Consider the following 27,641-nt stretch of genomic DNA (forward strand, 5'->3'; position numbering starts at 1 on the left):
ACTCACAGGAATTTATTGTACATTGGGACAAGCTCATCAAACAATTTGCGGTGGTTCAATCCCTGGCCTTGGCAGCCTACATGTCGAAGCATCCTTGGGCAAGATACTGAATGCCAATTTGCTCCTGATGCTGTACATCAGTGTGTGTGTGTGTGTTGTCTCAAAAGCTGCAGCAATTTCAGTCATTTGGGGCTTCAATAATCACATAAAAATCTGCAAGATTCTGTAAGGACTGAATACTTTAAACTACTGTTAAAGTGCTTTTTTAATGGTAAAATAGCCACAAACAGCCATAGACACAGATGCATTAACTTAAGCATTTCTCCCCTCCATTGTTTAACACTGGTACAGAACAAAGTTGATACAGAAGTAAAGCGAAATTAGACAAAGTGTCCTTAAACAGAAAACATACAGTGAACAATGGTGATTGAAAAGAAGCACGTTCAGCAGATGCACTGAGACAGAATAAACTGGAGGGAAGATGGGGAGGGACAGAGAAAGAAGTTGAGCCAAGACATGATGTTCAGCAGCAAAAGGCAGAGTCTTGAACCCACAACCTGACAGGATGTTTGAGCTTCTGGACGTTTAGCTGAAAGTACAAAAAATTGAGACACATATTAGTAGTGCAAGCAATACAACAAGTCAGTGGAATGTCATTCAAGTTTTTCAGTCCTCCTGTGTCAGTCTTATTTTCTATTTTGTTTTGCTATTGCTATTTCTATTGCTTGCTGCCTGTAACACTCTAATTTCCCCATCTGGGGATTAATGAAGTCCATTTTATCTTATCTTATTTTATCTTATCTTAACCAGGGGCCCATTTCACTAAAGTGATTTACAATTAATGCTCAAGCATGCACAGAAATTATGTTTTTGGATTAACTATCTGTGTCATAATGAATGAAAGGAGAAACTTTTTTTCTTTAACTATTTTGTGTGACCTTTTGCCTTTATTTGATATCACAGCTGAAGAGATACAGGAAAGGAGGAAGAGAGTAGAGATGACATGCAGCAAAGGGCGTTAAACTCAAAGCTACTGAAGTTTATCAGACAGGTCCTGCCAAGCAGTGGTATGATGATGATGTAGGAATAACTACGCTGATACAAGCTTGAGTTGAAGAGACCTTTATTTACAAGCAGTATCAGATCAGATGCCGGCCATCCGAGAGAGCTTCAGGGTCAGATCAGAAGACTCTGCCCTGAACATACAGACAACACAATATATAGCATGGCGTTTTGTCTAACTCCACCCAAATCTTTCCTATCTCAAAGACCAGATCATGCTCTGGGCATTGTCCCACTGAGGAATGTTCTCCTTTGTGACAATCTATGTCTATATCTATAGAAAATTTAGTCCTAATAGCCCCCTCTATAATCTTTACCACCTATGGTTTATCTTTTCCTGATCTGACCCTACATGGCCTCACATACCACAACTAAAAGTGGTCAGCACTTTAAACATCAGTTTACCCCTGATCATGCTTAATCTGACATATATTTGATATTTGATTGATCTGATCACATACCTCACTACGCTGCTACAGTAAGGACAAAGTTGCATGGGCTGCATGGGGTGCGTGAGATATGCATTTAGCAAGTTCCGTCTTTTAGTGACGTCCTCGCTAATCCTAGTGTTGTTTACACGCTTGTCTGTTCTGCTAGCTGCCTTATCTAAGCAGTTACCGGTGGTTTCTCTCTCTCCCTCTCACTGTCCTGCTGTCTCTTGCTCGGTGTGTCAGATGTATGGATTTAGCTCTTAGCGATATAGTGATATTGGATACATGTACTAAATGTAGTTTAGTTGTCAGGTTGAAGGTGAGGCTTAGTAAATTGGAAGCATTGCTGCGAACAATGAAAACTCAATCGCTCCATTACTTAGCCAGGCCTCAGGAGCTGGTGCAGACCGACCAAGTGTAGCTCCTGCTAGCCACCTCTCAGCACCTCCCAAGCAGCTGGGAAACCAGGGAGGCTGGGTGACTGTCCAAAGGAAGCATAGCCCTTCACCACCAACCAGTTCATGTTTCAAAAACATTCTCCGCACTCAGCAGAACACACCCTGAGAGACCAGCTCTGATAATTGGCAGCTCTATTTGAGAAACACCGGCTACCATAGTCAAAAGTATTCCTGGAGCCAGAGCGGGTGACTTTGAATCCGATGTGAAACTGCTGGCTAAGGATAAACATAATGCAGTAAGTTGTTCTTGACATCGGTGACAGCGACACCAGATTACACCAAATGGAGGTCACTAAAATTATTGTTGAAACAGAAGTAAACAGAAGAGGAGTTATACATAAATACATACATACATACATAATAAAAATTAACACCACTGCAAAACTAAAAGACAGAAGCATTAAATGTAAATGTAGACTCTAAGACTTTAAGGTTCTTTTATTAGTTTTTAAATGTCTTAATGGTCTTGGGCCCACTTATTTATCTGACATGCTTTTATCATATCAACCCTCGCGGGTCCTGAGGTCCTCCGGCACTGGACTTTTAATTATTCCGAGAGTTAATACAAAAACCCACGGGGAGACTGCATTCAGCCATTATGGCCCTCGACTATGGAATAGCCTGCTGGAGAGCATCAGGACTGCAGAGACTGTTGATGTTTTTAAAAGGAGGCTCAAGACTCACCTTTTTGGTTTGGCCTTTAACTGATCTCTTTTAAACTTTGAATTCTTCTATTAGTCTATTTTTACTTCTTATATTTCTTATGACTTGTTCTTAGTTATGCACTTTATCAGTATTACATCTTAAAATCTTATTACTTTTATTTATTACTTACTATTTATTAGTTATTTATTTGTCTATTTTTCCTCTACATTTTTAACTTTCTTAAAGCTTCTAATTTTTGTGCATTATACCTGCTTTTATCTTTAATTTATTTGGTTATTTATCTATTTATTTATTTTTTCTTTAGTCTTTTAATTTCTAGCTTCAGTGTTTCCTCATGTGGGGGCCTCCACACTGGGGTGTATGCCCGGTCTGCCCACGGGGGCCGTTGCTTGGAGGCCGCCTGGGCCTGAGGGACTTGGGTGGCTCTGCATTAAGTGCGGAGTCTGCCCCTGTCCATCGGCGTCTGGGTGGTCTCTGTGAAAGCTGTGTCTGTGTGTGTTAGCCTAAATGAAAATACTTCCCCCAGTCATGTCAGTAGTCACATTCCTAGAGGCATCCATTTTTGACTCAAGCCTATTAATCAACCCAAAACCTAAACTCAATTATTAAGCATTCGAAAGCCTTGTTCTTAGTCTTTCACAGCCAGCCTGGAAACCACTCCAGCCAGTTCCATCTGTTATAGTGTACTATGTTCCTGGTCTGTGTTTTGAATTTTATCTGAATTCAAAGTTTTTATCAAGTTTAGACCTTAAACAGATTAAGTAATAATTGTAAGTAATTCTAATATTCATGTGGATGTCAGTAATAATGGCTATAGTACTGTGTTTACCTCATTATTAGATTTGATGACCTCTGGAATAGCCTCTTCTCAGAATCCTCTTTTATTGAACCATCATTTAATAACTTTTTAATTCCTCGTTCTGGACTACATGCCATTCAGCAAAGTTCCAATGCTGGATGTCTATCTGATAGTGCTGTAGCTAAATTCAAGAAAGTGATTCCATCAGCATTTAATTAAATACCATGCCTAAATATAACAGATGACTACCATGCTAATTTCAGTTCCTCCCAAACTGATCATCTTGTTGATCTTGTTGTTGTTGATCGTAGTGCTGCAGGGTAACTGCGTGTGACAGTCGACTCTACTGACCCTCTTAAAAAAGAAAGTTAATAGCAGAACAAAGGAGGTTAACAGAAAGTCATAACTCTCCTGAGCCATGGGTTACATCATTCGCTTCTTCATTGATAAAATTATAATTATTATAGACAAAATACATCACCTCTTGCCCTCCACTGGCACCTGTTTACCCTCAAACACAGAAACCTTAGAAATAGCTGTTAAACCTGAGATATGCAGTATTTAGACTTCACCAACTAACTTCAATGATTTCTTCATCTAAATCTTCAACCTGTCTCTTAGACCCCATCCCAACCACGCTGCTTTAATAATTTTGCCCTTAATTGCGCTTCTTTACCAGGTGATGAATCTTACCTACTGAAACATGCATCAATAACTTCCGAAGCAATCTCAAGAGGCTACTGTGCAGATACCATACCATCTTCTTCCACTTATCGGGCAGCAGTCTAAGCAGTTATGCCCAGACTTCCCTCTCCCCAGACACTTCCTCCAGCTCTTCCGCGGGGACCCCGAGGCGTTCCCAGGCCAGCCGAGGGACATAGTCCCTCCAGCGTGTCCTGGGTCTTCCCTGGGGCCTCTTACCGGTGGGGCATGCCCGGAACACCCTTCCAGGAAGGCGTCCAGGAGGCATCCAATATATAGATGCCTGAGCCACCTCAGCTGGGTCCTCTCTACGTGGAGGAGCAGCGGCTCTACTCTAAGCTCCTCCCAAGTGACAGAGCTCCTCACCCTATCCCTAAGGGATCGCCCCGCCACCCTGCGGAGGAAACTCATTTCAGCCGCTTGTATCCAAGATTTTGTTCTTTCGGTCATGACCCAAAGTTCATGACCATAGGTGAGGGTAGGAACGTAGATTGACTGGTAAATCGAGAGCTTTGCCTTTCGGCTCAGCTCCTTCTTCACTACGACAGACCAGTACAACGACCACATTACTGCTGCCGCCGCACCGATCCACCCTTCAATCCCATGCTCCATCCTTCCCTCACTTGTGAACAAGACCCCAAGATACTTGAACTCCTCCACTTGAGGCAGGAACCCTCCTCCAACCCAGAGGGGGCAAGCCACCTTTTTCGGTTGAGAACCATGGCCTCGGACTTGGAGGTTCTAATTCTCATCCCAGTCGCTTCGCACTCGGCTGCAAACCGCCCCAACACATGCTGGAGGTTCTGGTTCGGAGGAGCCAACAGGACAACATCATCTGCAAAAAGTAGAGATGAGATCCTGTGGTCCCCAGACTCCCTCTGGCCCCTGGCTGCGCCTAGAAATTCTGTCCCTAAAAAGTAATGTACAGCATGTCCAACATGCACTGGGGACAGGTCTGACTTACTGCCGGCAATGCGAACCAAGCTCCTGCTCCGGTCATACAGAGAGCCCCGGACTCCATACTTCCCACAGAATGCCACGAGGGACACGGTCAAATGCCTTCTCCAAGTCCACAAATCACATGTGGACTGGTTGGGCAAACTCCCACAAACCCTCAAGCACCCTGCGGAGGGTGTAGAGCTGGTCCAGTATTCCACAACCAGGACGAAAACCGCATTGTTCCTCCACACCCTTCTATACCGTTCTATAAAAGGGGTTAATCCCTCCCGGCCAGTTCTCTCTCGCTGCTCCTGACGGTGACGTCATTTCCGGGTCGGACCGCGTGGACAGGTAATGCGGTTTGTCTGTTCACCTGCTGCTTTTGGCTCATGTGGCAGGGAGTTGATATTTGTGTGTCATGCAGAGCGGCTGACTTGGGGCTTCCAGAGACTCCTGTGTGTGTGTCACCTAGATGGCCTGCTGCGGTGAGTTTCTCTCCCTCTCTGTAACTGTTACTCATGACTGCATGATCGTAGGTGAACGCCAGTTTGGTGTGTCATATCCAGCCAACCCTGCTAACAGTATGTAGCCTCCAGCATTCCTAATTGTTGTAAGCATGTGTGAATGTGTAGATGATGATTTGTCAGGTCCTCAGATCCCAGCCGCCCAAGAGTGTATGAGCGTCGTTTGCTGAACCATGTGCGAGTGACGTTGGCATCAGCTGATCGGGTGCGGCAGGTTTAAAGGGACACATCGCCAGAGCTACAGTTGTTGTGTTTTCTGTTGTGCTTTTCATGCTTTTGCTTTGCACCAAGGTCTTAATTGGCATTTAATGCACCTATTTTAATGAAGTGACTCAATAGTGGGGTTAGATCCTCTCCACATTTGTTTCTTTCATTTTTGTTCTCATTACTTTATTCAGTTTCTCTGTCTGCTTAATTAGTTATTTAATTTCTTTGGTTTTGATATTTTGGTTGGGCAAAGGTTTATTCTTTTAGTATTTGTCTTTATTTCTTTCATTTGTGGTTAGTAGTTTGTATTGTTAAGTTGCTGATTTGCATATAAGTTTTGGATATTTCTGTTCATTGAATTTTGTTGTGACCCCACTAATTTCCTTTTGTTTTCCTCTTTAGTTGCTGAGGTCCGGTGTTGGTGTTGGTGGATAGGATAGTCTCTCGCCGGATGGACAGCTGTGTTACCGTTGTCACAGAGACCTGGCTGGACGACAACATCCTGGACGCAGCGGTGGAGATAGCGGGGCGCTCTCTGTTCCGGGCGGACAGGACTGCAGCTTCAGGTAAGAGCAGAGGCGGAGGCTTGGCGCTGTATGTACACAATGCCTGGTGTACAGCCACACGCACCGTCAGCACGTTCTGCTCTCCTGATTTGGAATACCTGGCGGTGAAACGCCGACCGTTCAAGCTGGTTAGAGAACTCTAGTACATTGTTATTGTGGCCACTTACATCCCACCACGGGCAAATGCTAAGTTAGCATTAGAGGAGCTGTACTGCCTAATCAGCGGGCAGATGAACAACAACCTGGAGGCGGCTGTGATTGTGGCAAGGGACTTTAATCACGTTGAACTGAAGGTGGTGTTTCCCAAATTTCACAAGTACATAAAGTTTCCTTCCAGAGACAGTAACATTTTAGATCAAGTTTACTGCAACATCCCTGCTGCTTACAAGGCTGTAGCAGCTCCACACCTGGGCATGTCAGACCACATCTCAGTGAAACTCATTCCTGCCGACAAGCCTCTGGCCTGCAGAACAAAGCCAACCACCAGGACAGTACAGATATGGACTGAGGAGGCCTCCTCTGCACTTCAGGACTGCTTTGAGCTGACAGACTGGACTGTGTTGAGAGAAGAGGCAGACCTTGAGGAGTACACATCATCTGTTTTGTCCTATGTTCAGTTCTGCACTGATGCTGTCATCCCAGTCAAGACCATCACAGTGTTTCCCAACCAGAAACCATGGCTGGACAGCACAGTGCGGTCCCTGCTGAAAGCCCAGGATACTGCCTACAGAGCTGGTGACAGGCTGGCAGGGCTCAAGCAGAGCTGAAGAAAGGAATCAAGCAGGCCAAGCTCCGGTACAAAAACAAAATTGAAGATCACTTAAATAACAACAACCCCCAGAACATGTGGAGAGGCATCAGAACCATAACGGACTACAAGCCGAAACACTCAGCTTGCCAGCCACGACCCCACCCTGCCTGACACCTTAAACAGGTTCTTTGCCCGCTTCGACACATCAGGCAGCAGAGAAGTCACACACCTACCCCGGCTGGAGGAGCAGCACCAGCCCCTCGTCCTGCAGCAGCACCAGGTGACATCCACCCTGAGGAGGATCAACACCCGCAGAGCTACAGGACCAGATAAGGTGTCAGGCAAGACTTTGAGGACATGCGCTGACCAGCTAGCAGGAGTGTTCCTGGACATCTTCAACCTGTCCCTGCAGCTGTCTACGGTTTCTAAGTGCCACAAGTCCTTCACCATCATTCCGGTGCCGAAGAAGACATCCATCACCTGCCTGAATGACTACCGGCCTGTTGCTCTGACCCCGGTAATCATGAAGCGCTTTGAGTGGATTATTCTCAGGTACATCAGAGGCTTCATCCCCTCGGACCTAGACAGCCCTCAATTCGCCTACAGAGGGAATCGGTCCACAGAGGATGCTGTCTCCATCACCCTGCACACAGCCCTGACCCACCTGCAGCAGCCTACGTCAGGATGCTATTTGTAGACTTTAGCTCAGCTTTTAACACCGTCATCCCAGACAAGCTGGCGCTGAAGCTACACGCAGTGGGTCTGCCTGCGTCTCTGTGCCACTGGATCTGAGACTTTCTCACCAACAGGCCTCAGGTGGTGAGAATAGGGAACATCACATCATCCCCTCTGGTCCTCAGCACGGCACAGGGTTGTGTGCTCAGCCCAGCCCTCTTCACCATGTTTACTCACGACTGTGCTGCCATACACCCCACCAACACAGTCGTGAAGTTTGCGGACGACACTACAGTAGTGGGTCTCATCTCAGATAACAATGAGACCCACTACAGAGAGGAGATACGCCAGCTCACCCAGTGGTGTTCAGCCAACAACCTGGTGCTGAACACAGGGACCAAGGAGGTCATTGTGGATTTCAGGAGGTCCAGGAAGACGGATCCCCCCTCCTCATGGACGGAGAAGTGGTGGAGTGTGTGGACAACATCATGTTCCTGGGTCTCCACATCACATCTGATCTTTCCTGGTCCATGAACACCTCCCGCCTGGTGAAGAAGGCACAACAAAGGCTCTTCTTCCTCAGGAAACTGAAACGGGCTGGACTCTTCTCTCGGTTGCTCGTCAATTTCTACAGGGCCACAATTGAAAGCATCCTCTGCCTTAATGTGACAGTGTGGTATGGCAGCTGCACGGCACAGGAGAGGAAACAACTGGCACGGATGGTTAAAACTGCACAGGGAATCGTGGGCTGCCCCCTTCCTGACCTAGACTCTACATATGAAGGCCGGGTCAGGAAGAGGGTGAGATCCATCGCCACGGACCCCAGCCACAGACTGTTTGTACCGCTACCATCAGGAAAGCGGTACAGGAACATCCGCACCACCACTAACAGACTGAGAGACAGCTTCTTCCCCAGAGCTGTTAGAGCTATCACCCCCAGCAGCCCCTCACTGCAGTGAGAGACTGTGAGAACTGTGAACCACTGCACACTGCACTTTACACCTACACCTACACCTCCACCACACCTGCACCTTCTGTGTACTTAACTTTTAAGCACACACATATACTTAACTAAATTATATACATTTTAGTATATTGGCACATTTCATTTTCATTGGTATATTTTATTGTTTACTGTTTATATGTGTTTTAGTATGTTTCAACTGCTGTCAGTACATTCCACTGGTATATTTTATTCTGTCGGTACATTTCACTGTGTATATTTTATTCTGCTTGTATATTTTATTCTGTTGGCACATTTTACTTCCAAATTGTATTGTTTATTGTTTAGTATATTTTATTGCCTTAGTATATTTTCATTCTGGTATATTTTTAATTGCTTTTACGAATATTTTTATTGCATGTTGGTTTATTTTATTTTATTGTAGTTATCTTAATTTTGTTCTTTCTAATCTTCTTATCTTTCTTACTATCTGTTCCTAACATGGGGGTTGCAATGAAAATTTCATTGACATGCTTCATGACAATAAAGACTCTTGAATCTTGAATCTTGAATTGAATGATACAATAAGCTCCTGTCTCCCCTCTCTTTTATCTGGACACATTTAGTCCCATTAAATGTTATTAACTCTTTCCACTACTCCTTGTGCTTTCTCAGCTCACAGATTCCCATGGGTTGTGGCTGTGCCTGGGCTGTGGTCATAGTTGCACCTGCTGCCATGGCCCTGTTATTATTAGTCCTATTTCTATTATTGCCATATACATACTATTATTCTATACATATACTATCATATTAATACTGTTTGTACAAATGCTGTCATAGGTACACATATTATCATATATTTGATTATTATTATTATTATAGATGTTATTGTTATTGCCATGAAAGTTATGAGCTTGTAGGCTCTCTGCTCTATATGGAAAGTGTTCCGAGATATATTTTCTTGTGATTTGGCATTATTTAGATAAAATACAACTGAATTGAAAAAGTTGCTCATAGCTCCCCCATGTCCTTATGCAATCAGACCCAATATCAGCTATCCAAAAAAAATAGAGAAAAAGTTGTAAAACACAATTTTTCAGCCTGATGTTAAGTTACTCTTTAAGTATTCTTATTACATTGTGATGTTAATTTTAACTGCATCATTCATCCCTAAAACAAAGAAAATAAGATCGAGGAGCAAAATGGTAAAGATAATATTTATCTCATTAAATAAATAACTTCATTAAACTCAACAGTTATCATTGCTGTGGTAACCCTTGACTCGATTTCACTGCCTTTTTTCCGACAAATAACTGACTCCATAATGTGTCAAATATTCTTAAGTCTAGATCCTTTCCTTTTTAGTATAACACAATGCTAATGTCTTAAGCTATTTTCACTGTCGCTGTAGAGACAAATATAACAATTAATTAAATATCTGACTAAATAAACATGTTATACATTAACTTTTATTTTTGTTTAACCAAAAAGATCGTTTTTCTTCTCAAATATCGGAAACTACAGCAGCCAGAGAGATTGGTGTACCACAAAGTAATTTTTATCCCAATGAAAAGAATGTAACACCAAAGGGCTCAATAAGCATAGTTCTTACTCACACAGCTTATATCACAACTTACATGGAGGTCATGTCATTGAGGGCGTGGTCCAGTTCCTCACTGATGGCTTTGTACTTGAGTTTCTGTGCATAAAGCTCATCTGTATGTCAATACAGAAAAAATATGTTGCAAAGGAAAAGGAGAAAAAAGAACAGAGGCTGAAAATAGTATTGTAGAAAATGAGGCATTTATGATAATAAAGACTTCAGAAACATGAAAAAATGGAAACCCATGTAAGTGTATCGCAATTCAGTAGAATTGAAAGTTAAACCCTGGTTAAAACCCAGGCTAAACTTTTATTCACATGGGTGACACATGCAGGAAGGGAATATTTCGTACATCTTTCAATGCAATGCAATTATTATTAAGAGGTCTATCGCAAACAAATACGTCTGATAGTCTCTTACAATTAAAATGCTATCTTAACTCAAAGTGATATGATTTGATTGAAAAACAGTTCTTGATGAATCTTGATGCAGCTCAACTTTCGGTTTCATATGATTTCAAAGTCAGATGAATTCACCTACATTACCATTTATTAACAAATCAGATTCATGTGAAACTGCCATTTGCATTGTGTGTTCACCATAATTCACCAATATGGAAGACTTTCATTTAGCCAGGCAAGATGGTCTTAAAACATTTAGGAAGGACCTCTGCAATGCCAGGACAGCCTATTACTCATCATTAATTGAGAAAAATAAGAACAACCCCAGTTTTCTCTTGTAGCCAGACTGACAGAGTCATAACTCTGTTGAGAGTATTCATATAGCCCTCAGTGGTAACAACTTCGTGAGCTTCTTTAATGATAAAATTATGATTATTACAGACATTCATCACCTAATGTCCTCAACTGGCACTGATTTTTCTTCAAACATAGGAACTTTAGAAACAGCTGTTAAACCTGATATATATTTGGGCTGCTTTTCTCACATCGACCTTGACCAACTCACTTCAATGATTTCTACATCTAAACCAACCTGTCAATTAAACCCCATCCCAACTAGCGTGCGTAAAGACGTTTTAGCCTTAATTGGCACTTGTGTACAAGATGATCAGTCTCTTTTTATCAACAGGCTATGCGCCATAGACTTCTAAAGTAGCTGTAATTAAACCTCTTCTGAAACCGCTTTGTAGCTCTTTATACAGGGGTTCAGACCTTAATCTGACCTCTCCCTTCTCTCTAATATCATTGAAAAAGCAGTTGCCAAGCAGTTGTGTCACTTTCTACATAACAATTGTTTTCTAGGGTTTTCAGTCAGGATGTAGAGTACATCATAGCACAGAAGCAGCACTGGTTAAAGTTACAAATTACATTTTAATTGCCTAACCAGACTTTTCTTTTGTACTTCTCTTCTTAGAGCTTAATGCTGCATTCAATAGCACTGACCGTCACATCCCATTACACTGACTGGAACATGTAATTGACATTAAAGGAACTGTGATAAGGTGGTATAAGTCCTTAGTTTCCTCTTTATTAGATCAGTTTTAGTGTGTACATGTTAAAGAGTTCTTTGTGCATGCCCATGTTAGTCACAGAGTACCACAAGGTTTTGTGCTTGGACCAGTTCTATTTACCATATACTGTATATGCTGTATATGCCATTGGGAATTATCATCAGGAAACACTCCCGCTAGTTATATTTATCATTGAAGCGAGACAAACAAACAAACAAACAAAAAAGAAGAATCAGTTAACTAAACTTCAAGCATGTCTTAAACACCTGGATGACCTCCAATTTTCTGCCACTAAACTGGGATAAAATTGTTGTTCCAGTTTAGAAAAACTGGGAATAATAAAAAGTTATTGTACTTGGCCCTAAAACACCATAGTGTTTACTATTTACTACTTACTATTTAATGATATAGCTACTCTGGAGGCACTTATTAACTCACAAATGCTGTGCTCCTGGAATGCACGCTCTTATAATTTGTAAAGCCTCCAAAAGTAGAAATGGATCTAGAGCCTTCAGCAGCAGAGCAGCAGAGCCTCCTTTGGAACCATATTCCAATTTTAGTTATTATTATTCGAGGCCAGTTATTATTATTGTTGTCATTGCTATACATATACCTCTCTCTTTCTTTCTAAACCCTGCATTACAAACATTAATGCACATTTAGCATTCAGTGATGCAAAAACCATAGGCACTGTTCTACATATCTGTGGAAGGAAGTGACATGGTTAGATGAGTCACCCTTCACCATATTTTGTGGTGTGTTACCATGCCACCTTTGACACCTGTCACAACCATCGAACTGCACTGCCCTCAACAGCAAGGCACTGCAGAGGGTTATGCAAACTGCCCAGAGCATACCTTTACAGAAAGAGAACATGATGTACTGCATTTGAGTTCATTTTGAAACACGGTGTAAGCATCAGTCTCAGTGTCTTAATCTAAATGCGTATCTGGCCTGCAGGTTGCCTACATTTGAATGTTGACCCATTGGTGAAGGAAAGAAAAGGAGAGACATATTTACAGAGAGGCAGTAATACATTTGAAAAATATTCTAAAGTTGTTGGAAAAACAGGAGGTCTTTATTTTTTTGTTTTCATACTCAAGGATTATGCTAAAATTTAAAATATAGCTCAAGTTTGATATTCCACTTAATTGCATGTACTTATGCTATAATTTTGCAGATGCCATGATTTGCACAGGGATCCTTGGAGACCCTGTCCACAAAAGAACGAGGGTAAGTTTTGTAGCCTTGAATGGGTCATACTGTGACACCTGGTGGACAATTTGCATAATTAAAGCTTGCTGACTTGGTTATAGATTGACAACTGATTTCCTTATGATATAGAGCAAGCATTCATTGAGAATTACTTATTTAAGACAGTGAAAGCTTATCCTTGATTTGACTCAGTTTTCAATTCCCCCTGTGCAATCTGTACTGTAGGAAATATTGCTGATGTATTAGCCCAACATGGCATGCTCTACTTAAGCGGTAAACTAAAACAAAAAACAGATGAAACACAAATGAAAAAACATTCTAATATAGATATATAGATAGCACACAACCATTGGCTGAGCAGCTATGCATTGTCACATGGGAGCTTGCGGTCATGAAAGGAAAGGCAGAATTATTATTATTAGTTTGCCTTTGCCAAATAAAGTCAAAACTTTCAATAATTTAGACCAGGCTGTTTTTTCTCCAAAATAACAGGTGCAGGGCCCCCGAGGCCAAGGTGAAAAAAGCTGCCAATTAAGTCTATGTCCTCTGTATGAATATCTCACCCATAGGACGTAATATCTCTGACACTGCCCACAATTTTTTTTTCATCTCCATAGAGGCACTGGTACTTAACTTTACTAAAAGTCAGCATAATACACTTTGAGTTTGGTGAATTTAAAGTGTATTTAAAGGGTGCACATAAGAGTACTGGGAAAAACTGTAATAAATGTACCTTCCAGATCATCAATAGTCTTTTCCAGCTTGGCCACAGATCTCTCAGCAAACTCAGCTCTGGTCTCAGCCTGAGATGACAAAGCACAAGTAAACTTCTGATCAGGTACCATTTGAGGCCAGCAAATTATAATAAACAGAATATGCAGGAATATGAACCTTTTGTGTCTCAACACATCTTACTGTAATCATTAAGGCTGTAGGATAAATGTTTATTTAGAATAGAAATATATAAATTGAGGATTTACAATATCTTAAGGTTGTCATTCCTTCCTACTCACCTCTTTCAGCTTGTCAGTCAATATCTTGATCTCTTCTTCATACTTGTCCTCCTTTTGAGAGTACTGTGGTGAAAAATGATATTCAGATGCAGATCTATATGAAACCAGTTTGACATGTGACTCTATATTAATTTCTTAAGTAAGAAAAAAGAAAGAAAAAAGAATGATACATGTGCATTTCTGTAGCCTGTGCTGATGTTGGACAGTTCTTCAGAGTACAATCTAGACCAGCATTTAAAAAAAAAGGTTTCCACAATATCTGTGCAAAGCAGCTACAGTAATGTCAGTGTTAAGGAAGGATCATGGTTATGCGAAAAGAACAGCAAACAAACACATCATTAATGAACACCACACATACTCTGGCTTCCAATAGGAATGTCTAATGTGTGAAGCAATGTTTAAACCTTGCTTCATAAAAGTGACACTACTTTCTAAAAAACTGAAATTTGCCACTGGACATAAATGTTCAATATGGATGCAATTCCTAATGCCCAATTTTGTCAACAAATTTTGGCATAAATTCTCAAAGTAGGCAACCTGATTGTAACTGTGCAGATCTTAAATATTAAACTTTATTGCTAGGTATAGGACCCTGAACTTTGTTTGTGCCGTTTTTGGAAATACAGTGTATTTCACCAATAATTTCACTCATGACGTGATCCAGATGTACCATGAATACCATGAATGGAGATAACCATTGTCCCATGCATGTAATCAAGTGGATAAGAAAACAGCCAGTCAAAAGGATGTGAATTTAATTCTCTTATTGGGCAAGGTCTATTTTGTTACATAAGCAGTTAAAATACTTTTAAAATAAAGGGGAATTTAAAGCCAAGCGTAAACTTGAGCCTTTTAAAGAAATATTATTATAGCAGATAACCTATATAGGCTAATTAGAAGATCAATGCTATGTTTCTGTCTTTGGAAAGTGTGCTTGTTTTTCCTCAATGGCTGTCAACAACTCTCACACTCTGGATCTATTTCTCTGTTGACACCCCCCCTTACCATTTGTGCCCTAACAATAATCCACTCAGTCAAAGTCACTAAACATTTTTATACTTTCTACAGAGCATGGGGTGTATAATGGTGGCATCTCGATTTATTGTGTGTTTCTCCTCTAATTTATGCTGTCATGCTGGTTTGAGTGCTGTACCCTCGCCCCACCTTTTCAGCCTGGGCCTCCAGAGACTTCAGGTTATTGGTGACGTTCTTCAGTTCTTCCTCCAGTTCAGCACATTTACTTGTGTGGTTTTAATTTTGGGGAAAGATGAAGAGAAACATGTAGTGTTAAGTACATGAGATTAGTTTGGAGAAAAGTGTGACCAGTAGTCATAACTGTACATTCTAATTGTCCAGTGTGTAGGATTTAGATGCACCTAGTGTTGAGATTGTAGTTTACCAACTGAATACCCCTTGCCTCAGCTCACAGTGGTTACTAAACATGTGAAAAATGTAACAGACCCTCTTTAGAGCCAGTGTTTGGTTTGCCCATTATGTAGAAGCATGGCAGTGCAACATGGTATACTCCATGGAAGAGGACCTGCTCCCTATGCAGATATGAAAGGCACATTCTAATGTAATAAAAGCACAATGATTATTGTCAGGTACACGAATGAAAACATAATCATGATTATTATAGTAAATTTCTGCCACTGCCCCCCCCCCCCCAAATCCTACACTGGACTGGACCCTCAGGCTACCATTGTAAAAAGAGATAGTGGTGGAAGCAATATTTAACGCCATTACTCAAGTAAAAGTAGCAATACCACGGTATACATATATTCCATCTAAAAGTCCTGCTATCAAAATACAACTAAAACAGAACTACAAAAGTATTAGCAGTAAAATAAAAGTGCTCATCATGTAGAATGGCCCCTATCAGTGTGTTTCTATATATGAGTACATTATGTGTTATTGGATCATCATACTTATTAATGCATTAATGGTCATGTAAGAAGCATTTTAGCGTTATGGCTGAGGTTAAGTTGTTTCCAGCTACTTGCACTTCATGTACTAGGTGAATCATATATTTTTTGTGTGGAACCTTAGATACTCACGCCTCAGCCAGCTCTGCCCTCTCCTCTGTACGCTCCAGCTCTCCTTCTACAATCACCAGCTTCCGAGCCACCTGGACAAATGCATCATATGTATATAGTCACCAGTAGAATGATTGTTTATGCAGGACTAGTCAGTTTGAGAGCTGATCTCACTGTCACTTAACACGTTACCATTTACATTTCAAACACCAGATGTATGCTGTATCATTGTCAATACTGCTTTAATTGGAAAAAAAAAAAAAAACACTGCGGCAGGACTTACAGTGTGATGGGTTTTTTGTTGCTGAAGAAGCTGCATTATTAGAGCTTCTCTCAGTCACCACCTGGAGAGAGAATAACACTACAGATTCAAATGGCCAACAGCAGAAAACTCACCTCCTCATACTTGCGGTCTGCCTCCTCAGCGATGTGTTTAGCCTCCTTAAGTTGAATCTCCTGTAGCTCCATCTTCTCTTCATCCTTTAGAGCCCTGTTCTCGATCACCTTCATACCTCTGAACACAAAGATCATTACTTATTTCTTACAATTTTTCAAAAAGTAAAAACTTTTTAATTATTCTTCTGTGTGAAGCTAAGTACAAAAAATAATTACTGACTGGTACGTTACAGATAAAATAGTCAGTCAATATGCCAGACACTCTTCTGACAGCTAAGAGCACTTTGAAGGTGAGATGCTTTGGTTGCTATGATATGCATTGCAAGTACCTCATTTCACTGATAGTTTGTGTTATCAACAAATACTGAATATAGACATGTTGGCACAAGGTAGAGTACTTGCTATATAATAATGATATGTCACATATGTATATACTATGCAATACATACTTCAAATAGCTACAAATCTATTAGAGCTGTCAATGCTACTGTGATTGCATTACATGAATTGAATTGCTCTGGCCTTTGCTGCAGATGAAGGAAAGGCTGAAGCACATAGGGAGAAAGGATGGACTGGTCAGCCTTTGTGGGTTCATGAGATTTTGTGTGGGAGGAAATGTCGGTGTCGGTGACAAATTGAGAACCATCATTTGGTTCAAGAGCTGGAGTAACAAGGATCCCGTTTCAAGGTGTACTTTCCTATGAGCAGGACAGAGTCTTAAGTGTTACTCTAGTTGTTCAGCCTCAAAGGCAGTGTGATTGGATGGCTGGGTCAGTGATGAGTACAGCCATCGTGTGCTGATGAAAGATGAAACAAAACCATGTTTGCGTTGAACAATCTGAGGCCAGCGGAATTACTTTGGTCTGTTCCCCGCTCACCTTGTCAAGCACCTGTTGTACCATTGTTTGTCCAATGTGACTCATGGGAGCAGAGGGTCGTTGTTCTGAATGGAGAATCACAAAGGGCAGTGAGTTGTGTCCCATGAGACAAACAGGTCCACTTATGCTGACCAGAGCCATGCCAAAATCATTTCCACAACCTTTAGGTAGTATGTCATTACAGGTTCCCTGCTGCCTGTTTCAGCCTTCCCAGGGACTGAAGTTGTATGTGAGCCCACATCAGAATCTGCCCAACCAATTGTTGAAAGGTTAAGGGGCCTCAGACAGAACAATAGAATCTCTCAGCATTGCAGCGTGAGAGATCTCTCACTTCTCTTACTGCCTGAACTCGCTGGCTGGTAAACCAGTGTTGCAGAGGTCTCATGTTGGGCACTGTGTTTTTGAAAACACAGTGAGCTGTCGTCAATGGCTGCTGAGCAAGAGATTGGCTCAGCTCAGTGCATAATGTGTTGTGTAGCATGTCTAGTTGCGCTAGTGAGAGAGAGAAAGTAAGCAGCAGAGAAATGACGATGAATTTGATAGTAAAAGAAAAGGTTAGAATTAAGTTGCCATGTAAATGTAAAGTATTGGTTACAGTGTGTCAATTAATAAATGCTGCAGCTTCCAAGACCAAAAAAGTCTTGTCTGTTGTTTCCAAACTGCTGGAACAGTGAAGGGGGATAGCCTCGAAGTTCTAGTAACAACCCCAGCTACAACCACCTTCCTCTTTGTCTTCCTCATCAGAACCCCACTGAGCCTCATGGAAGTCCCCCAGTTCATTGTGGTTGCCACATGAAAACTCCTCCTGCTTTTTCAGGCATGAGGGCTGAAAGAGAGACAGGGAGTGTTGGCGAGAGGAGTCTTTTGCTTCGGCACATGGCGGCTCTCTTTTCTCCCATCCAACCCAAACCACCTGTAGGCTTTTCAATGGTACAAGAACCCTGCACTTCAGTAAAAGCAGGAAATGCAGGAGAAAGGGTCTGACAGAGTTGCTCTGTGGAAAGCTTCAGTAAAAGCTATTGTTATCTAGCTATGGCCAGTGGTGAGTTAAATAAGCAAGAGGAAGTTTTATAGTATGTGTTAGTATATATAAACTGCTGTGCAGGTTCAGTGATGTTTGCCCTGGTGGAAATGGCAATCGCTTAACACAGCTGCCTGGACACAGCAAAAGACAATAGTAGGCACTAAGGTCCGAACGAAGTAAAACCAGTTGTACTCTTCAAACTGTGGCTGTTTGAGTAGAACTGCTCACTTAGCATTACCTCAGTTCCCAGTGCTCTTCACCTCAGAGCAGCTGATCATTCAGAAGCTGCATTCACTCATATGTTCAGTGATACTGTACACTATTCATCATCTGGGTTTAGCTTGAGAGGAGAAGCTAAAACACTGGACAACATATTGTATTTTTAGCAAACATCTGGAGGAAGATTTAGATGGTTCGCTTTCGACATTAGCCAAATCAACTTCAAAATAACATATTTTGGGTGGTAACTTTTTTCTAGTTTTACTTTCTTTTACCATAAAAACAAGGTTAGGAATGAGCATGTTTTATCAGTTTCCATTGATTCAGTTAAGTTAAATTTTGTGCAAACTGATGGAACACTACACAATAGTATGTTTGTATTGTCATGTTTAATCCTTCAGGAAGCCGTTAGAATGTGTGTGCTTTCTTTTTTGAGGAGTTTGCTATGTTTTAACACTTCAGCATATGCCTAATCAGGACTGATAACTTAACACGTCCAGAAAATCTTGTAGTTACTCAACACCAGTGGTTTATAATAGTTATGTACATGTGTATTCCAGGACCTGTGAAATCACTGTTGGGTGTGGTTACAAGTGCAACAGAGCATACTTCTGAGGAAAACAGGCTTGAAACATTTAACTAGATAGGGGAGTAAAGCAGTGCTTTTCAGCCTGCTGTTAAGTTACTCTTTAAGTTTACTGTCCCAATGGGTTGTAAATGACCCTGGGCAAAGGGGCAAACCATTCTGAAACATGGTCAGCCATCTCTAAGGTACATATCCCTCACACTGATCATATATGCACAAAGCTGTTAACAGTCATTAAATGTTAGCAAGAATTCACCTCTCACTCTCATCAGCTGCCTTCTCAGCCTCCTCCAGCTTCTGCAGAGCCGTTGCCAGTCTCTCCTGAGCTCGGTCCAACTCCTCCTCCACTAGCTGGATACGTCTGTTTAGGGAAGCTACTTCTGCTTCAGCCTGAGCACAGATAAACATAGTGCAGACTGATTCAAACAAACCAGGATCCTTTTTTTTCTGAATACCAATGCAAACATCAATTACACATTTATTCTGAATCCAATGTCAAAGAAAATGTTTTCTTCGAGGATGTAGATACACTGAAGCTGATGCAAAACATGTCCCTCGATGAGAACCAACACATCTTGTTTGATTGAGAGTGATTAATATTACCCTTACATGTGTGACAGTCTGTGTTGGCTGGCCTATACATGTTAACTCTTGCCATAATGATTTATAATACAGCCTGAACAGTATTTTTTGTATATGCAAGATTAAAAAAAAATCTAAGGACATTTATTTTCTTGAGTAATTATGGCACACAGTAATGTTGCTCAGTAACAGAAGAAGAAAAAATGGGTAACAATACAGTTCTTGTTCTTCTATACTGTTCATTTATTTAAAATAGTTACATGCTATAGTATATGCTAATTTATTTCAAATTTCCAAGTTAGAAAAACATCTGGGGTATAGCAGTGAAAGAAAAAGACAAGTTTTTGGAAAATTACCTGGTAACGTGGAGTTTAAGGAACTAATGAAATTGTCATCACAGTATGAAATGCATACATTCACCCTATTCCTCCCTGATCTCTCTGTCATTCATGCATTCTGCCTGTTTTTTTCCCTGTTAGCAACTCTCCTGTCATTGCAGAGACACCCACACTTCCCACCAGTTTCATCACTTGACCTGCTCCATACTAACCTGCTCCCAATTCCTCTAATTACTCCAGTAGCCCAGCTGAGTCTACAGGTGAGAACATTCCTGGACGCCCTGCAGTTACCTGCTGCAATGAGCCCATATGCATCTTGATGGTGGAGGAGGCACTGTAAGGATCACATTCTTTGATTTCTCCACTGCTTTCAACACCATTCAACCTCTGCTATTTGGTGAGAAGCTGCGGGGGATGGGTGTTGACGACGCAGTGATCTCCTGGATTACTGACTACTTGACAGGCCGGCCACAGTTTGTCCATCTGGGCAGCGGGCTGTCTGATGTGGTGGTCAGTGATACAGGAGCTCCACAGGGGACTGTGCTTTCTCCCTTCCTCTTCACCTTATACACCACTGACTTTAAGTACAACTCTAAGTCATGTCACCTGCAGAAGTTCTCTGATGACTCAGCTGTTGTCCGGTGTATAAGAGAGGGACAGGAGGGGGAGTACAGGACACTGATAGACAACTTTGTTGAGTGGTCCGAACAGAACCACCTGAGGCTGAACATCAGCAAGACCAGAGAGATGGTGATCGACTTCAGGAGGAAGAAGACGCCTTCACAGCCACTATGGAGGGGAGGTGGTGGAGTAGGTGGAGGACTACAAATACCTTGGAGTGGTGATCGACAAAAGACTGGAGTGGAAATCCAACACAGAGACTGTGTACAAGAAGGGGATGAACAGACTCTACTTCCTGAGGAAACTGAGATCCTTCAACGTGTGCAGCAAAATGTTGGAGATCTTCTACCAGTCTGTTGTTGCCAGCGCCATCTTCTTGCTGTTGTATGTTGGGGCAGCACCACCAGAGCCAGCGACACAACAGACTTGATAAGATCATCAAGAAGGATGGCTCTGTACTTGGACTCAGACTTGAGTCTTTTGAGACTGTGGTGGAGAGGAGGACGCTGAATAAACTGTTATCCATCATGGACAATGATCAGCACCCTCTCCATCACACAGTGGACAGACAGCGGAGCACCTTCTCCCACAGGCTGCTACAGCTCCGCTGTCGAAGGTACAGATACAGGAAATCTTTCCTGCCACATGCCATTACACTGTACAATAACAGCTAAAAAAAATACAATACTTCTCATTACTACTGTTTGCTATTTTTGATATTCATCCAGGCCAGAGCTCTGTGCCACAGCCTCTCCAGCCCTCCATCATGAATGCATGAACGTACAACCAGCTCAGGACAGGCTACAGATGGGAGCGCCAGCTGGTCTTCCGAAGCAAACACACCATGCACACGGCATTTGATTACAAGGACGTATATAATTTTTACTGCTCGCTATTTTGATATTTTATTATGTATAGTTTGTTCTTTTTAGTTTTTTTAGTCCTATTTCACAAATTTTCACTTTTTTCACTGTGTGTATGCTTACAGTCACGGTACACTTTATTTTCTCCACACTGCCATTTGCTGTAGATATTTTTTTTGTGCAATACTTTTCAGTACCACTGTTTGCTATTTTATTATTATATGTATAATCATCCACTAGTCCCCTGCCAGTTGTCTTTGCACTTTTGAAGTATTGTCCCTGACTGCCTGATCCTTCCTGGCTGAACCCGTGTCTGATCCCCAGTGTGTGCCAGCACCGTAACAAATATAAGATGATGTGAATGTGTGTAAATATAAGTGTGTGTGTGTGTGTGTGTGTGGGGGGGGGGGGGTACTGCTCATAATGAGTGGGTGGCATATTGCCTACTCACCTACTCATTATGAGCAGTATAAGCAGTTCACATTATGTGTGAATGGGTGAATACTGGCTTGTGTTGTACAGTGCTTTAAGTGGTTTGTAAGACTAGAAAAGTGTTTTGTAGGAAAAAACAGTGCCTTTGCTGACAGCTGCACTTTCTATATGTTGACTCTGAAATGGCTTTTTCAGCAATGGCTCTGGATTGACTCAATGATGGAGAATGAAAACAAATGGAAGACAACAGACTGGAATGTTTGTTTTCCTTTGTTTTAAGATTTTATCTCAACATGTTTGATGGTCCACAGCAGCCATAGTCATAGTCATAGAAGTTAATTGTGCTGTAGTAATAGTGCTGTAATCTGACAAAATGTGTGAGAACTGAAAGTATACTTATTTAATTGTATTAAGTAGCAAAATCCTCTAAAAAGAGAGACACTAAAAATTGGCAGATACTGTAACCCAGGAGGTATGGATGATGTACCTAAAATGGACCGGTGCCATTGTTAAGTCAAGGTTGAGTGGCTGACATCATGGCCAAAATAAGGCTCTGAATCCCCCCAACAGCTGTGGGGAGTCCATGCAGGGCATGATGGGAATGGAATGCAAGGGAGAAGGGAATCAGCCAGGCTTGGTTTACACTGGCAGCATCATAGCTTTTATCAGAGCCACAGGTCAGGGCTAATCTGTATGTCAGCATGAGAAGGCACCAAATTTAGAGGTTCATTTGTTCTTCCACCTAATCAGTTAGCAATAATCAAAGAAAAGAGAAAAGGCGCTCAATCAACTGCTGGATCTCAAAGAGGCACCTCAACACTTGCCTTGAATATCTGGACCTTTGTTTTGGTATGAAGGAGAATGCTTTTATTATCTGGAAATACTGGTCAAGCATAGACAATATGATATCACAAACTGTTAATTAATAAAAACAATGCCTAATTGCACTTGGGAATTGTATTACTTACATCAGCAGCCTTCTTATCGGCCACCTCAAGCTTCTCCTGAGCATCCTTCAGGGCCTCAGAATATTTATCAAGCTCGTCCTCTGTCCCCTTCAGCTTCTTTTGCATTTGCAGAAGTTCATCTTCATGCTGATGTGGGAAGTCAAACTCAGAGTTAGCAGGTTTGCAATATCATGTTCAAAATGCATTCATGAGATAATTTGCTTACATGCATAACAGTGGTTAAAATGTCCTAGAATATAACAACTATGTGTTCTATTTTTCCTGCCATGGTGGCAGTAGCTCCATATTTTCTCCAGGATTTGCTAAAGGAACACAGCTCCATACCAGTAATCCAGCAGCTTGTCGCAAGGGTAAATAACGCCAGCTACTTTCTGCTGCAGTACGGTAGGCAGCCTACCTATTGCAAGTCATAGTCACACTATGATTAAGAATAAAAATACCTATCTACCAAAAAATACATTTCAGTTAGCTTTGCAATGAGTCTTAAGGGGTCCACTTGATTCCTGGTATTCGAGACCTGACCAAGAACTTGGGAGTTGGGCCCTGTCCAAATTGTTCTCAGTCTTACTGGAACAGATAGGTTCCCATTGTATCGCAGCATGTCCCAGTGTGTGTTTATGTGTCAATTTATCTAACACCTGAGTGGATCCAAGACATGATCAGTTTTACACTTGGCTTTAACATGAAATCAATATCTGGATATCCTATTTGAATAAGGAAAAACATGTTAATGCCAGGTGTAAATGGACGAAAAACACTTTGTGATCAAAATGTATTCAGATCACCTCCACATGTGGTCTGCTAACATTGTGATTGAATATCAGCTGCGTGTAAAAGTTACACAGCAAAAAAATCCACCCAGGAAATTGAAAAGTCACCTCAGGCCACATAATCCTGCTATCTCAATCTGTCTGGTGAAAGCTAAAAATAATAGCAGTAGTTAGCAGATCTTTCTCACAAAAAGTACTTTTACAATGAAATCTCTTGAAATGATGAAAATGCTAAGTAATTACTATGCTATGATGTACCACAACTATGTCTCAGGAGAGCAGTCGTCCACAAATCAGATGGTTGGTGGATCAATCCCTGGTCCCTGCAGTCTACATGTTGAAGTGTCCAAATTGCTCCTGATCTGTTAGCTGTGTGAGTGTGAGTGAATGGTTATCACTCCTGGTGAGCAGGTGGCACCTTGCATGGTAGCCACACCCACCAGTGTATGAATGTGTGTGTGAAAGGGTGAATGCTGGCTTTGAATGGTCAGTAAGATTTGAAAAAAAATCTGTTTGGTGGTCAACACAGCTGTGGCAGTTGAACTGCTGTAAAAATTCTGCTACACGCCTCACTCCACCAAGTAGACGGCTGGCATGGCCTATGTTCAAACTTGCTTGCAGATTTAAAGTATTGGCAAAAAACATTTGGGGACAGTCCGCCCTCTCTCCACCACATCCATATTTGGTGATTGTCTGTAACGACAGACAGTGGGGGTGCTGCCACATATTAACTCTAAAAGTTGATGGAGCATCCTCAATCGTGTTTTCATTATCAACACATTCATATTCATTTACTGGTTAAGTTTATTTTTAGTGGTGCTTGGCTTGCACACAGAGGATAACGGCAGTCTGTCTTCTTGACTACTATAATTGCACCCTCTACTGTTCAAACAAAAACAGAACAATTTTTGAAAAGGACAGATAGTAACCATGTAATTTCACAGTAGATAGCGTTGCAGTCTGAGTTGTCATGAGTTGTGTTATCTTTTTTGTAATAATTAGGTTTTAAAATTCTACCAGCCACCAAAGCTCTAGATACAAATTATTCTCAGAATATGAACAGAAAACCCCGGTATTCATCTTTCAGTTTTATGGAAAGATCCTACAAAGAAGTCCTTTATTATACACGATGGAACAGATGCTAGTGGAAACAAAACCAGCTTGTACAAGGGACAGGATTTCTACTATTCTATTCTTTTTGCAATTTAACGGCCCCCTATTCACAAAGTTGAGGTTGAGCCCCCTCCTCTCACTCTTTAAATGGCTATGTTTTGGTTTTATATCTAAAGTATTAATTAATTTAGCATTAGAGGCAATGCTCAAACATAATCAGACTGCTACCCAACTTGAACCCAGCAAAGTATTAGGTTTGTGATTGGGGTTTGTTTGTTTAATGGAATTTATTAATTTCATATTGTATCATTATGTCTTTCCATGACTGTGCCAATTTTTAGTAGATGCATAATGCCCAGCAGGAAGATCGAAAGCAAAAATGTAACTCTAGGTCACTGGTTGGAATTGTTTCTAGTTGGATTCAGCTTGTTCTGGTTGGGCTGGGTCTTCAAGATGCAGATATAGGCCAGAATCAAGTCTCAGTTTTAGGCTTGTGACAAACTCTTTGTTAGACTGATCAGATTGTCATCGTCCAAAGCCATAATATGAAATAATTCGAAGATACCATCCAGAGGTGATATGGCAACATCCATTCACTCTATTGCTAGATATTACTTTAAGTAATAGCTTCATGAGGCAGTTGAAGAAAAAGCCAGTCTTGGTCACTTGAAAGAGTGACAGATAACTACTACTTGTCCTCAACCTATTTGATAAGACTACTTGGATGACTCTATTCAATGAACCATGCTCTTCTGTGTTTTTGATATATGATTTGCATCTGTTTTCATCACCCACCTGCTTGCTTCTGTCTTCGGCCGCCTTCTTGTCTGCTTCAGCTTGTTCAGCCTGGTCCAGTGCATTCTCCTTGTCCAACTTTAGCATAAGCATCTTCTTTTTGATGGCCTCCATTTTGACAGAGGTTTAATTCGATTTTATGGCTACACAGAGTGACTAGAGCGAGCAAATGGATGACCTGAGAGCCTGGCAAACTGGTGGAGACACTAAAAGATACAGAGACACCATTTATAAGACAGAGGAGGAGACACTCCCACTCTGAAGCCACTCAATTTACCCACACAACCGCACCCTCCTCCATACTCCACAGTCATGACTTAAATAAAAAGTGAACCTGCATACTAACAACATATGTTTGCATATGTTACAGTTTCAAATACTTCATAAATCCTTAATTTGATCAACTGTAAGTCTAGCCTTTTCCATAGGATGTTGGTTCTAAAGTGAAGAAATCACTGGAAAGACATAGTTATAGAATAAGAATAAGAAAAAGCATTTTCCTTTGTCTCCTTTGCCTCCTTTTACTTGAAAATAGATATTCTTTTTGTGTCAGACAAATGCTGCTCTAATTATTGACAAGAAAAAGGTGGGATGTTAGTCATAGGAATAAAAGAATCTGTCAGTTGTGGCTTTGTGATTTCCCGACTACAGTTGATGTGTTATATTCAAAATGTTTCAGGATCCCATGAGTGCTCTAAATGTCTCACAGAAATTCAGTACTGTTTTTCTTCAGAATACACCTCATAAAAACATGTAACAGGTTTCCATGTTTAATTTTATTATGGCCACCATACAGTTAAGTTACAGCTGTTGCTGCCATTAATTGAGCGCAGCACTAATACAATCTCATATCCATTTGACACTATTTAAATTTACAGTGAAAGACATGTGATGTGGGATTAAGGAACCATAACTATTGGTGCCTGTGGCTGCCATTATGAACTGCAGCTTCTTCACAACATATATAACATACTGGAGAAGGAACAATTAATCTTTTGATCTTTTGATCAAATCACCTGATGTTCATAGGGTTTGGGAAATTAAGAAAATGCGTTTAATTCTGTGCGCACTGATGCCATGATTTTTGGAAGATGTTGATACAATATAAAACTCCCTGACTTTAATGTATTAGCTGGGTTATGGATGCAAAGGGACTGAATGGGATGTTTAACACACTTTAACATTAGTATATATATGAATATAATACGTGTGTATGAGATTTTTTTTAAAATGTTAATAATTCATAAAGTATAACATTTATCAATGAAAAAGGTCAAACCACAACAACAATTTGCATATTAGACATTTAGATGATAATAGAATATGGATAGTCAAACCCCAATATATATTTATTTATTTGGAAGGACTGATGAATGGAAAGTTCAAAGAGAGGTTGCATTAACTTAAATGAGTTAGTGGTTAGACATGAAGTAATGTCAAGACTATGTCTCATGTCATGCCTTATAGAGTTGATTTGGTAAATATGTTAGAAAATGAGGAAACAAGGTTGACTGTCCCAAACAATGGGATGACAAATGGCAAAAGACTTCTTAGAGATGGGAGATACTGCATTTTACATAAGTGCAGATTTAATACTGATAGTCTATTATGTATCTAATTTCAAAGGAGGTACTAGTATTTTCAGTGTTTTTCAGGTTAGAGCCTTTCAGGACTAGACAAGTGCTTGGAATTCTGTTGTCTAAATGTTTCTGTTGACCTAAAAGGCAATAGGCTTTGTCTGAAAAAATATGCTTGAATTCATTACAAAAACAATACACTGTCATATGAAATATTCTGTTTTTTTATGTTTTATGAAATATTGTGTTTTTTATGAGTATTTCATGAATTAATCATACTAGAACTGCCTTGGTGATGGGTGAGAAGTTGTGAGACAGAACAAACACAATACAAACTGACACTGGGGAGGAATGCCTGTCCTGTAACCCTATTCCATCACCTGGCCTGTAATGCCTATAATTGGATTTCTCCAGGGGA

At 41.0% G+C, this 27,641-nt stretch overlaps 1 protein-coding gene across 1 annotated transcript; it reads right to left on the bottom strand.

Annotated features, from left to right (window-relative positions):
• Positions 1-25,840, bottom strand: tpm3 (tropomyosin 3). Its single transcript, XM_041954682.1, has 10 exons — positions 25,647-25,840; positions 22,969-23,094; positions 19,421-19,554; positions 16,458-16,575; positions 16,083-16,153; positions 15,190-15,265; positions 14,026-14,088; positions 13,746-13,815; positions 10,361-10,439; positions 1-589 (listed from the first exon to the last, which is right to left on the bottom strand). The coding sequence occupies exons 1-10, from the start codon at positions 25,758-25,760 to the stop codon at positions 586-588; spliced, it is 855 nt and encodes a 284-aa protein (XP_041810616.1). The 5' UTR covers positions 25,761-25,840; the 3' UTR covers positions 1-585.
• Positions 25,841-27,641: the final 1,801 nt, after the last annotated feature.

The sequence above is a fragment of the Chelmon rostratus genome, chromosome 16 (genome assembly GCF_017976325.1).
Source record: "Chelmon rostratus isolate fCheRos1 chromosome 16, fCheRos1.pri, whole genome shotgun sequence".
NCBI classification, from domain to species: domain Eukaryota; kingdom Metazoa; phylum Chordata; class Actinopteri; order Chaetodontiformes; family Chaetodontidae; genus Chelmon; species Chelmon rostratus.